At 42.7% G+C, this 12,505-nt stretch overlaps 1 protein-coding gene across 2 annotated transcripts in view; it reads left to right on the top strand.

Moving 5' to 3' along the window:
• The window catches only part of LOC121697603 (lysine-specific demethylase RSBN1L-like), a 42,935-nt gene that overhangs the window by 22,821 nt on the left and 7,609 nt on the right, over positions 1 to 12,505 (top strand). For both annotated transcript variants that reach the window (XR_006026494.1, XM_042079185.1), the window contains exon 4: positions 10,630 to 10,767. Coding sequence is in view for 1 of the 2 variants with exons in the window: in XM_042079185.1 (XP_041935119.1) it covers positions 10,630 to 10,767 (138 nt within the window). In the remaining variant the exon portion in view is untranslated. The remainder of the gene's footprint in view (positions 1 to 10,629; positions 10,768 to 12,505) is intronic.

Here is a 12,505-nt window from a genome sequence, read left to right as displayed (position 1 = left end):
TCATGTACACAAACCAATGCTGCACACCCATTACTCTCGGAGTAATTACTCGCGGACCCGTGATCGGATATATATGCCACATATGTTAGATGAAAGAGGAGACACAGAGCTATCATTTGATACCAAATACATCCTTCTGGGTTATAAAACAGACGAAGTGACCGCAAAATAATAACTTCATATAGCTGGACTTACCCCACGTTTTTGTCTGTTTTGGTGGCAAAGCATGTTTATAATCCAACACTATCGTGTGTTTCTCTATGGCAAAACATGTTCATAATCCGGTTTTGAGATCCTAGCAAATTCCTGCATGGCATCCAATTCAAGGCTCACATTGCTTCCCAATTTGTTCAACAAAGAAACACCTTTTTTGCCTTTACTTTGTTCATGGCAATGCAGTAAAAAGTTGAGAATCATCATGTGTGCATACACCATAGTCACACATGCTAACAGGCAAACTTGGGTCAAGTCAGGTCAGATCAGTTTGTGTCACAGATATGGAGTGCAGAATGGTCATTTTTCATCGCTAAATAAAAAATGGCATTTATTTCTGTAAATCACACACCACATATTTCTGTAAATTGCTCAGCCCCAGAGTATCCCTCCAACATGGCAATTATATTGCCCATTTCAGGACAGTCTGCCCTACACACACATGAAATGCATGTAGAGCTATGAGCTTGCTGTGGTGAGATACAGGTCAAAATATAAGAATTTTTATAATATGATTTTTATATTTTAATTATTTAAAAATCTAAATAAAATCAATGCTAGATCTGGATAGCCTAGACTCTGCTGAAAAAAACAATATATAATATGTGTATGTGGCACTTACAATGACCAGAATAAATCCTTATGAATAAAGGTAGTGAAAATGCGCTAAAAACAGCTTAGGGTTCTAAGGGTTAACTGGCTGCAGCCTAAAATGCCGCAGTTCAGCATGTGCGTGTGTGTTTGTGCATCTTGGCATACATGCTGGACGTGTGCGTTTGTGCATCTTCGCGTACATGCTGGACGTGACGTTTGTGCATCTTGGCGTACATGCTGGACGTGACATTGGGGGTGTGGCTGTATCGTCGACTGTATTCTACTTTTGAGTTCGAAGTTCGAGATTGAGATGTAATTTCGACCGATTTCTATATAAAAACGAAATTGTGACACCCCTAGTAGACCGGCCCTTAGAGGCTTTATCTGGGCTCTCTCTCTCTCGCTCTCTCACACACACACACACACACACACACACACACACACACACACACACACACACACACACACACACACACACACACACACACACACACACTCTTTTCTCTCTCCCTCCTTCCATCTCCTCCCTCTCTCGTATGTTAATGTTCTGTAAGATTCACTATTGTTTCCTAGCAACAGCAGTTTTTGTGTGAAAATGGAGCTGATTCTGTTCTGTACCCCACCACACATACACACACTTACTATTGTGGCTATTACACTCTCTCTCACTCACTCACTCACTCACTCACTCACAGTTTGTTTATGATCACTTACTATTGTGCATATTACACTCATGCACAGGCTGCTTATTATGATTATTTATTATGATTATTAATTTATTATGAGTATTTCTCATAATACTATGAATGACAGATTATTACTATAGCTAGTGTCCGTTTAAACATGCTATTCCCTTAGTAAGCCCAAAGCCCAATTATATGGCCGATTTGAAAGGCTATATGTTTATTGTTACGCCTATTGAATAACTTCATGATGGAGAAAGACAAACCATTTTGTGGAATGATGCAGCATCATATGAAATTTGCAATGATGTGACTCAAAAAACAATCTCTGTATAAGTATAAGTATATATAATCTTTTGATCCTGTGAGGGGAAATTTGGTAATCTATAATCTGCAGTGTTTCCCATACATTGACTTATCTGTGGCGGGGCGCCACAAAATAAAAATCGGCCGCCACACATAGAATATTTATGTTTAATTTAATTTAAATTAAATATAAGATCAAATCCTTGCATTGGCATTGAGCTGCGCTTTTTATGCACGCAGCCTTTCCTTGCCCCGCCCCGCGCTCTCTCGTAGCCCGCTGCCCTTCCTCTACATGTGCATTTAACAAAATATTCACGATTGTTGGATTGCTGTTGCCACATAGAAGCATTGCATAGAAGACGTCTGGCTAAATTGCTATTAAATCCTCTTAGCATCGTGACCATGCTGCGCAAATTTGTTCAAAACTGCTGCATTGAAGCTAACTCTGCTAAGATCTTATCACAACACAGTAGGCTACATTGAAGAGACTAAACTAAGTTAAGTTATGCAATCAAGCAGTATCTCAAAGTTAAAATACTGTTTGGATGTCGAATTTTGCATGCTTACTAGCCTACTTACAGATGCTTGTCAATTTCGTTGAAGGGCTCATTTTATTGACTCTGTTGACACTGAATGTTTGCAAAATCCCGATGTAAATGGAAAAGAGTTTTCCAAATTTAAAAAGTGCTTGTCCCAAGGAGAAGTACAAACCTTTATTTTAACTATGTAGAAAACGTTATGAATTGCATCCACACATCAGCAGCCTTTAAACTGTGTTACAATTGCAAGGGTTCCCTCACGAACGTCTTAAAGTGACAGGCTCTCAATTACACCTCTACACTACCAAGACGATCTTAATACACCCCCCCCCCCCCCCTTGTCCAAGTCGGCTACCGCCACAAATTGAATCCAATCCTGTGGGAAACACTGATCTGGTAGCCTATAAGTGACCTCACACACTGATCTGGTAGCCTATAAGTGACATCACACTCTGTCTGTAGCTGTGTGGCATTCTGAAACATTTTTAAATTCGGGACCATTATTGCTCGTTTCAATTTGGGACCTTGCAGTTTGTTTCTTCGAAGTCTCAAGTCCAAAGTAGCCTGTCATTTTTGAATAGCCACTACATGCCAGGTTTGTTGGCGTGTTGCTGCAAAATCTGTGGAATCATTTTATGTAAGCAAACCGCATACAGGGAGTGGCTACAGTAGGCCGGAGAAAGCCGATGTGTGCTTGTTTTACCAATATATTTACAGTATCTTTTGCATTTCTTATCCAAACAACGTAAAACTTTGCACTGCACTTACTCGTGCCCCTGGCAAGACACCCGCCAAGTTTGAAATCAATCGGAAGAACAGTTCGACAGATATGCGAGCCTTGAGAGTGGGAGTGGCTACATTAGAGAAAGCTGATGTTTGCTTCTTTTACCAATATATTTCACAATATGTTTTGCATTTCTTATCCAAACATCATCAAACTTGACACTGCACTTAGAAAGTGACACTGCACTTGCCTGTAGCAAGACACCTGCCACGTTTGAAATCAATCGGCTATCTAGCTCAGGGGTTCCCAAACTTTTCCACGACAAGCCCCGCCCAATACCACTAGGTTCTGGCCAAGGACCCCCTTGATGTGTTATTAAACCCATCGACAATACTACGGCAAATGTAAAAATACATTAAGCTAATCCTAATTATTACTTTAGCCACAAGCACTTCACGATGGAGCATACATTGTGTAAAAATTGTATTGGGGACTTTCTGCTATATGAGAGCCATCACTCTCATCCCAGTCATTGTCATGGAAAATATAATGTTCAGATATGTGACACATTATAACCCTCATAGTAATAGGTATATTTTACATTTTTAAAATGTATTTATTTGTTGCTTTTATTTTTCCTTTCAACTTGCTGAGGCCCCCTGGCACCCCCTCGCGGCCCCCACTTTGAAAACCACTGACCTAGCTAACACTTCTGATTGACTGTAGGCTATTAGCTACCTAGCTAACACTTCTGAGTGACTGTAGGCTGGTAGGTATCTAGCTAACCCTTCTGAGTGACTGTATGCTATTAGCTACCTAGCTAACACTTCTGAGTGACTGTAGGCTGGTAGCTACCTCGCTTACCCTTCTGAGTGACTGTAGGCTGGTAGGTATCTAGCTAACCCTTCTGAGTGACTGTATGCTATTAGCTACCTAGCTAACACTTCTGAGTGACTGTAGGCTGGTAGCTACCTAGCTAACCCTTCTGAGTGACTGTATGCTATTAGCTACCTAGTGAACACTTCTTTTTTTTTAATGTATTTTTTGGGCTTTTTTATGCCTTTAATGTGGATAGGATAGTGGAGAATGACAGGAAGTGAATGGGAGAGCGAGTCGGGATGGGTTCCGGAAAGGACCACGGGGCGGGAATTGAACCCAGGTCGCCGGCATACAGTGTAGGTACCCCAGCCAGTTGCGCAACGGCTGGGGCCAACCTAGTGAACACTTCTGAGTGACTGTAGGCTATTAGCTACCTAGCTAACACTTCTGAGTGTAGGCCGGTAGGTATCTAGCTAACCCTTCTGAGTGACTGTAGGCTATTAGCTACCTAGCTAACACTTCTGAGTGACTTGTAGGCTGGTAGGTATCTAGCTAACCCTTCTGAGTGACTGTAGGCTGGTAGGTATCTAGCTAACCCTTCTGAGTGACTTCTGAGTGACTGTATCCTATTAGCTACCTAGTGAACACTTCTTTTTTTTTAATGTATTTTTTTGGGCTTTTTTATGCCTTTAATGCGGATAGGATAGTGGAGAATGACAGGAAGTGAATGGGAGAGCGAGTCGGGATGGGATACGGAAAGGACCACGGGGCGGGAATTGCCCTAGCCAGTTGCGCCCCAGTAGGTGCCCCAGCCAGTTGCGCCAAGGCTGGGGCCAACCTAGTTAACACTTCTGAGTGACTGTAGGCTAATAGCTACCTAGCTAACACTTCTGAGTGACTGTAGGCTAATAGCTACCTAGCTAACACTTCTGAGTGCCTAGGCTATTAGCTACCTAGCTAACACTTCTGAGTGACTGTAGGCTATTAGCTACCTAGTGAACACTGCTGAGTGGAGTATTTCAATGGTCAAATCAGATGCAGCTTAAGTGAGACTCCTCTGCTTCACTAACCTGAGGTGTGTGTGTGTGTGTGTGAGAGAGAGAGAGAGAGAGAGAGAGAGAGAGTAAGCGTGTAGGCTCATAAAGATCTCTCTGCTTCACTAGCTTGTAGGTGTGACGGTGGTTAGAAAACTCCAACAAAATCAGGCCAGCTACTGTAACCAGTGTGTGCTTTCTCTCTTGTGCTAGCTCCCTGTGTGTGTGTGTGTGTGTGTGTGCTCTTGTAACCAGTGTGTGCTTTCTCTCTTGTGCTAGCTCCCTGTGTGTGTGTGTGTGTGTGTGTGTGTGTGTGTGTGCTCCTGTAATCGGTGCATGCTTTCTCTCTTGTGCTAGCTCCCTGTGTGTGTGTGTGCTCCTGTAATTGGTGCATGCTTTCTCTCTCGTGCTAGCTGCAAGTGGGTGTGTGTGTGTGCTCCTGTAATCGGTGCATGCTTTCTTTCTCGTGCTAGCTGCAAGTGGGTGTGTGTGTGTGTGTGCTCCGGTAATCGGTGCATGCTTTCTCTCTCGTGCTAGCTGCAAGTGTGTGTGTGTGTGTGTGCTCCTGTAATCGGTGCATGCTTTCTTTCTCGTGCTAGCTGCAAGTGGGTGTGTGTGTGTGTGTGCTCCGGTAATCGGTGCATGCTTTCTCTCTCGTGCTAGCTGCAAGTGTGTGTGTGTGCTCCTGTAATCGGTGCATGCTTTCTCTCGTGCTAGCTGCAAGTGTGTGTGTGTGTGTGCTCCTGTAATCGGTGCATGCTTTCTCTCTCGTGCTAGCTGCAAGTGTGTGTCTGTGTGTGTGCTCTCGAACCGACGCATGCTTTCTCTCTTGAGTGAGCCCCAAAAGTGTGTGTGTGTGTACTCGTGTAACCTGGGCGTGTGCACGCTCTCCTCCTAGCAGTGCTTGCTTGCTGTAGGTCATTGGTTAACTCCGTGTGTGTGTGTGTGCTCATGTAACCTGTGCGTGCTCTCTTGCTTACTGTGGGTCATTGGTAACCTTGGCAACAGAGGAGCTAATGCACCTGAAAATCATCAGGTTTTTCCCCTTGATGAGTAACTTGACCCAGATGAGCCGAATTCTTCATAACTCTAACCCCCCCCCGAACTTCTGTTCTCACACACACACCCACACACATACACACTAATCCCCCTTAAACTTCTGTTCTCACACACACACACTAAACTCCCTTAAACTTCTGTTCTCTCTCTCTCTCTCTCTCTCACTCTCTCCCTCTCACTCTCTCCCTCACTCTCTCACACTCTCTCTCTCTCACTCTCTCTCTCTCTCGTCTGTTCTCACACACGCTCACTAAACCCCCCTAAACTTCTGTTCTGAGTACCATGCAGTGTGATAAAGAGGTACTGTAAACAGTGCACGCACACACATAGACTTTCACACTCTCTCACACATACACACGCATACTCAGAGAAAGCTCTAGAGATGGGCTTACGTAATCCAGTAGTAGATCATTTTTGCTATGGTGTTAAATTAGCTCACTGCATACGTCTTTTCTCTTCCTGTGTGTGTGCGCACTACTGAAGAAGTGGTCATCTTAAAGGGATATTTTATTATTATAACCTTTATTTAACCAGGTTATTCTCATTGAGATATAATATCTCTTTTTCAAGAGAGACCTGGCCAAGATGGCAGAGCAAATAGTTCCATATTACAAACACAAAAGAGGCAAAGACAACTCTAGTGCATTCCAGATTAGATAAAAGTGCCATTAATCAAGTGCATTCCAGATCAATTAAAACATTCACACTGGATGGACTCATGCTCTATGACAACCTTCACAGTTGTACAATTCAAAAGTTTGTTGAGGTTCATTGGAAATGGACTTCAGTGGCCTCTTGGCCAGACGGAGCTACAGAGCAAATCCCAAATTTGCTGAAAGCTTGTAAGGGTATTCCCCCCCTAGAGTGACTAGCTTTGGCCTCAGCTGATCGCCTGTTTCATTGGGAAAGGCACACACACACACACACACACACACACACACACACACACACACTGCTCCATTCTCAGTCATGTCCTGTTATGGTTTTGGTGACTGTGGCCAAAGGACATTACAGTTATTTATTCACAAACGCCTCAGTCTGCCTCTCCCTTCTATCATTCACCCCATCTCTCTCTCTCTCTCTCTCTCTTTCTCTCTCTTTCTCTCTCTTTCTCTCTCTTTCTCTCTCTTTCTCTCTCTCTCTCTTTCTCTCTCTCTTTCTCTCTCTCACTCTCTCTCTCACTCACTCACTCACTCACGATGACTTCTACTGTCAAGTCAAAGATTAATTATTTAGTTTTTTTCCAACTCCTAAGCTTCTCTCCCTCTCTCTCCCTCACTCTCTCTCTCTCTCTCTCTCTCTCTCTCTCTCACACTCACACTCACACACACACACACACACACGATGACTTCTACTGTCAAGTCAAAGATTAATTATTTAGTTTTTTCCAACTCCTAAGCCTCTCTCTCTCTCTCTCTCTCTCTCTCTCTCTCTCTCTCTCTCTCTCTCTCTCTCTCTCTCTCTCTCTCTCTCTCTCTCTCTCTCTCTCTCTCTCTCTCTCTCTCTCCTCTCCCTCTCTCTCCCTCCCTCCCTCCAGCTGAACTCTGTAGTTTGTGGGAATAGCCGCTAGTGTATTATGAACTTATGATCGGTGGGTCTGTAACTGCTGTTGTTCTGTTTGCATGGATATGGTAAGCCGTGTGTGTGTGCGCGCATCTGAGTGGGATATGGTAAGCCGTGTGTGCAGGGCTCTACAGTGCGCCCATTTCACTCGCACATGCGAGTAAAAATAATTGCGTGCGAGTGCAAAAAAATATTTAGGCGCACTGGTGCGAATGACTTCTAGCCAAGTCAATGTTGGTCTACATTGTCGAGTACTCAACATCGCGAAACATTACTGGTGCGAACCATAAAATCACGTTGCCAATATAGCATAAAACTCGCTAGTTGCTTCTATCAAATTTAAGGGTGCGTTCAAAAAGCGGAAAGTTAGACTAGCCAGCCAAGATGCAAAGTAGAACTAATTTCTTCAATCCACCGAATTCATTGGATATATGAGGAACAGGATGAGATTCTAAGAATGCAGTGAGAGAAGGAAAAGGTAACATGCCTTTTAGCCCAGTTGACATTGGCTGCAATATGCAAAATATAGCTGTAGCGAACAGGCACAAAAGTAGCCTCCCGTAATACTCCCGTTTTATTCAAAAGTAGAACGCTACAGACAACTCCAGGCTTCCATGCATGCTTGTTTGTTTTACACCGAATTCACCCCTTGCAGACACGTGACTTAAGTCACGTGACGGCTCCATGCTGGACGGCAAAAAGATAGGAGACAGACGGCAAATTACATTATGTCATAAAGATTATGATGAACTGAACACCATTACTATAACATCTTTGTAGTTCAATGTATTGCTGTTTGGGGTCTGATAGTCAAAGAAGATGCCAGTGGTGTTGTTAGATGAAATGGGTCATGATCGCAAATGTAAAGTTATTAAAACTGGTGGTAACAGCAAGGGGAGATAACGTTACGTTAGGCTACTGTAATTAACATTATGGTAAATGAACACCCATAAGTATTTCTGGACTAAAATATTGCAAAGCGATTTGGTTACTTTATTTGTCTTGCTTTTATCAGGTGTAACATAGTCAAAACGTTAAGAATGTCATATCAGAACATGAAATAATAACTAGCTGCCACACTTAGAAGCTAGCTATTCTAGCTAACGTTTATCGTAGCTCATAGTGCTAGGGCTAATGTAACTCGTCAGTTTGTACGTTGCCCAGCGAATAAACTTACTTCTTACATGCCTTAAGTTAAAGAATTGAAAGAAATAGGAAATAAAAAAAAAAAACTTGAACGGTATTATCTGTTTACATTCAGATCTTGCCAAAGACTTTGCCTAAGTACTATCTGCCGTCCTGTTCAGAGTCTATGGTTGCTATAGCAACCGCTGCTGTGCTTCATACACTGAGGAGATAAGCATGCAATTGTGGTTGAAATACTCCCGAAACACAAAGAAAACAAACCAAAATATATCTATGCAAGAACATGGGATGTTGTTGTATTCCAAACAATAAGCCAACAGTCGTGGAAGGGCATTACTACGGTTAAATCTCACTATAATCTCCTAGCTGTGCGATATGTCCCATTACAACCCATTGATTTGATTCGTGTTTTTGCCGTCCACTAGGCTATTTTGCTGTGGCGCGAACAAAACGTGACGTCACTTGCAAGGGGTGAATACAAGCTGAAGTGCAAAACGAAAGTAAGCATAGGCCTACCATCTGCCTACTGCCTCCATCAGTGCAGATATTTCAAATAAATATAAATATCATTGATTAGACTATGTTGGGTTTTGTTGAAGAGAAAATTCACGGTTTTAGTAGTAGGCTAGTATTGGGCAGTATGCAGTCAGATAGGTCACCATGGGCATATTTGGATTAGCTATAGGTGGATTCACAAATAAATAAATTGGCCTAAGGACCTACATTTGGCAGGATAGCGTACTTCATACAGGCTATATGCAAATATGGCAATGCATTATATTATTTTACATTAACAAAATGTAGAAAAATAGGACGGACTGAAAATAAAGTAGGCACTGATGTTCTTTAAAATCTTGTTTCCTGTAAATGTTGTCAGTCATTCTTAATCTTCGTAATTGGTGCATTGGCATGTCTAACTGTTAGCTGCAGTGTAAAGTTACATTATGTGTAAGTTAAGTACAGAACTGACTGTGCCCCCAGATTTTTGTCTGTGCTCCTAAATTTTTTAACTTGGGCGCACAAGTGCTCCTGGAAAAAAATGGTACATGCCAGAAATACACTTGCCATGTTTTGGTCTGCAGACACTGACACACACACACACACACACACACACACACACACACACACACACACACACACACACACACACACATTGTTCCGCCCTGAAGGGACTTGTTTTCCCAATAATGACCGGCGTTCTATACATTATCCCGCTTATTACACGGCTACTTGCCAAAATGAAATGATAAACTCCCCACGATATGACTTTAGCCTACATAGCCTAGGCTATAGCCTATTTGTTACCGTTCATTGTGGCATTTGCTGAAACAAATAGTTCGCAACAACACACGCTGAACTTGAATCAAACATTCTTTAGAACACAGCTGATCAACGGTCTGCTTTCACTTTTGAATGAAGTTCCAGTCCTTCCGTAGTGATATGAAATACCTGAATTAGAAGCACAAACTCCGTTGCCATTGACAGCGGTCATTATTTTTTTCAGAGGTCCTTTCCCAAGAAATAATGACCGCTAGAACTTTGGGAAATCCCATTCAAGTCAATGGAGCGTTCTACTTGCCTTGTGAAGAGCCGTGTAATAATTCACTAATATACTCTCTCTCTCTCACACACACACTCACTCACTCACTCACTCAGATGCACACAGATACACACACACACAGAGAGAGAGAGAGAGAGAGAGATTTATAGTATGATTCTACACCGGAAAGCAGCCAGACACCCCTTTCCCCTTAGGGACTATAACATTGACACAAACACACACACTATTACACACACGAGAGGGAGAAAGAGAGAGAGAGAGAATATAGATATTGCTAGCGTGGATCACACACACACACACCCCTTCGCAATGCTTCTACTCCATTTAGCAGTTTACAGTGTGTTCTTCCATGTTCCACTCATGTGTTCTCTTATGCTGTGTGTTCTAGGTGAAGAGAACCTACTCCCACGGAACGTACCGCGCGGGGGCCATGCGGCAGATCAGTCTGGTGGGCGCAGTAGACGAGGAGGTGGGGGACTTCTTCCCAGAGTTCCTCAGTATGCTCAACGAGTCGCCCTTCCTGGAGGTGAGTGCGTGTGCCAATCAGCTAGCGATCATGATGCTAACCTCTCCTGCTAGCTCACCTGTCCTCCCTTAGCACCGCTAGCCGTTTTATGTATGTGCTAATCAGCTAGCGATCATGATGCTAACCTCTCCTGCTAGCTCACCTGTCAATCAATCAACATTTATTTGTATAGCACTTTACAACAACCAGTAGGCGCCCAGAGTGCTTCACATCAGAAGCTAAGGATAAAGACAGCATATCAAGCAGTAAAAAGATTGACATGTAGACTTAAATAACTAACTACAATTGTCACACTCTAAGCCATTCTAAACAAGTGAGTCTTTAGTTTAGACTTGAAAAGACCAATGTCCGTTATTGTCCGAATATCAGGGGGTAGCTTATTCCAGAGTTTCGGGCCAAAACCGCAAAAGCCTGCTCACCCCACCGTTTATACCTGGACCTTGGGACCTCTAACACCAATTGGTTAGAAGACCGCAAAGACCGGTTGTGCTCACGCTGGGTCAACATCTCGGATAAGTATTCTGGGGCCAGGCCATTAAGGGCATTAAAAACAAACAATAAAATCTTGAACTCTATTCTAAAACGCACAGGGAGCCAATGTAGTGTATAAAGAACAGGAGTAATATGTTCGCGTCTAGGTGTGTTTGTTAAAAAGCGGGCAGCAGCATTTTGCATAAGTTGCAGACGTGAGATGGACGTTTGACTCAAGCCAGCATAAAAGGCATTACAGTAATCGAGTCTAGAACTAATAAAAGCATGAATCGCCTTTTCTAGATCATGCCTGTTAAGAACGTTCTTAACTTTAGCCAGGAGACGGAGCTGGAAAAAACTTGTTTTAACCACATTACTGATTTGCTTGTCAAATTTCATATTACAATCAAAAGTAACCCCAAAATTTCTAACAGCTGGCTTGAGATAAGTAGCCAGAGCTCCCAAACTCAGAGCTGGACCGTTTGGTGTCCCAGCAGTACTGAAAATGATGCACTCAGTTTTGGCTTCATTCAAGTTAATAAAGTTTTGTGATAGCCACAACTTAATGTCGTGAATACAGCAGGGAGTAAATAAAGTAGGGAATCTAATGCTGCGCTGTCATTCAGTTTCATAGGCAAATCAATTTGCACATCGTCTGCGTAACAGTGAAAGGATAGGTTGTGCTTTCTTAAAGGAGAATTCCGGTGTGATATTGACCTAAAGTGTATTGAAACATGATACCGAGTGTGAACGTATGTCTCATAGCCCATCTCGGCTTGTCCCCTGCACTCCAAAATCTGGCGCTAGTTAGCCGATGCTACCAACAGCTTTTTCAATAGTGGTGCTTCGGCATCGGGCTAGCCATGCAAATAAATCACTGTTTTACACCCATTTACGAGGCTTAATGTATCTCCACACTTCATTGGTAGACTTCCGAGGGCCCTGACATTTAAAACGAGACATTGAGAACTTTGAAAAAGCACTGGTAGTTTACTTACAAGACTATTTATACAGACAGTATCTTCACGAAGTTTAGCGTTTGCAGCCATCTTGAATTTAGTCACGATAAGTCGAGCAACGAGTAAGAATGAACTGGTATGATAAGGGATCAGATTCCAAAAATAATTCAGTGGGAATGCATGGATTCCAGTTTCTTCCAGTAGCAGCAACTGGAATCCATGCATTTCCACTGAATTATTTTTGGAATCTGATCCCTTATCATAGCTGTTCATTCTTACTCGTTGCTCGACTTATCGTGACTAAATTC

The sequence above is a fragment of the Alosa sapidissima genome, chromosome 22 (assembly GCF_018492685.1).
Source record: "Alosa sapidissima isolate fAloSap1 chromosome 22, fAloSap1.pri, whole genome shotgun sequence".
In the NCBI taxonomy this organism is placed as follows: domain Eukaryota; kingdom Metazoa; phylum Chordata; class Actinopteri; order Clupeiformes; family Clupeidae; genus Alosa; species Alosa sapidissima.
Note: the sequence above shows the minus strand (reverse complement) of the source record. Positions and strands in the feature narration are given on the sequence as shown.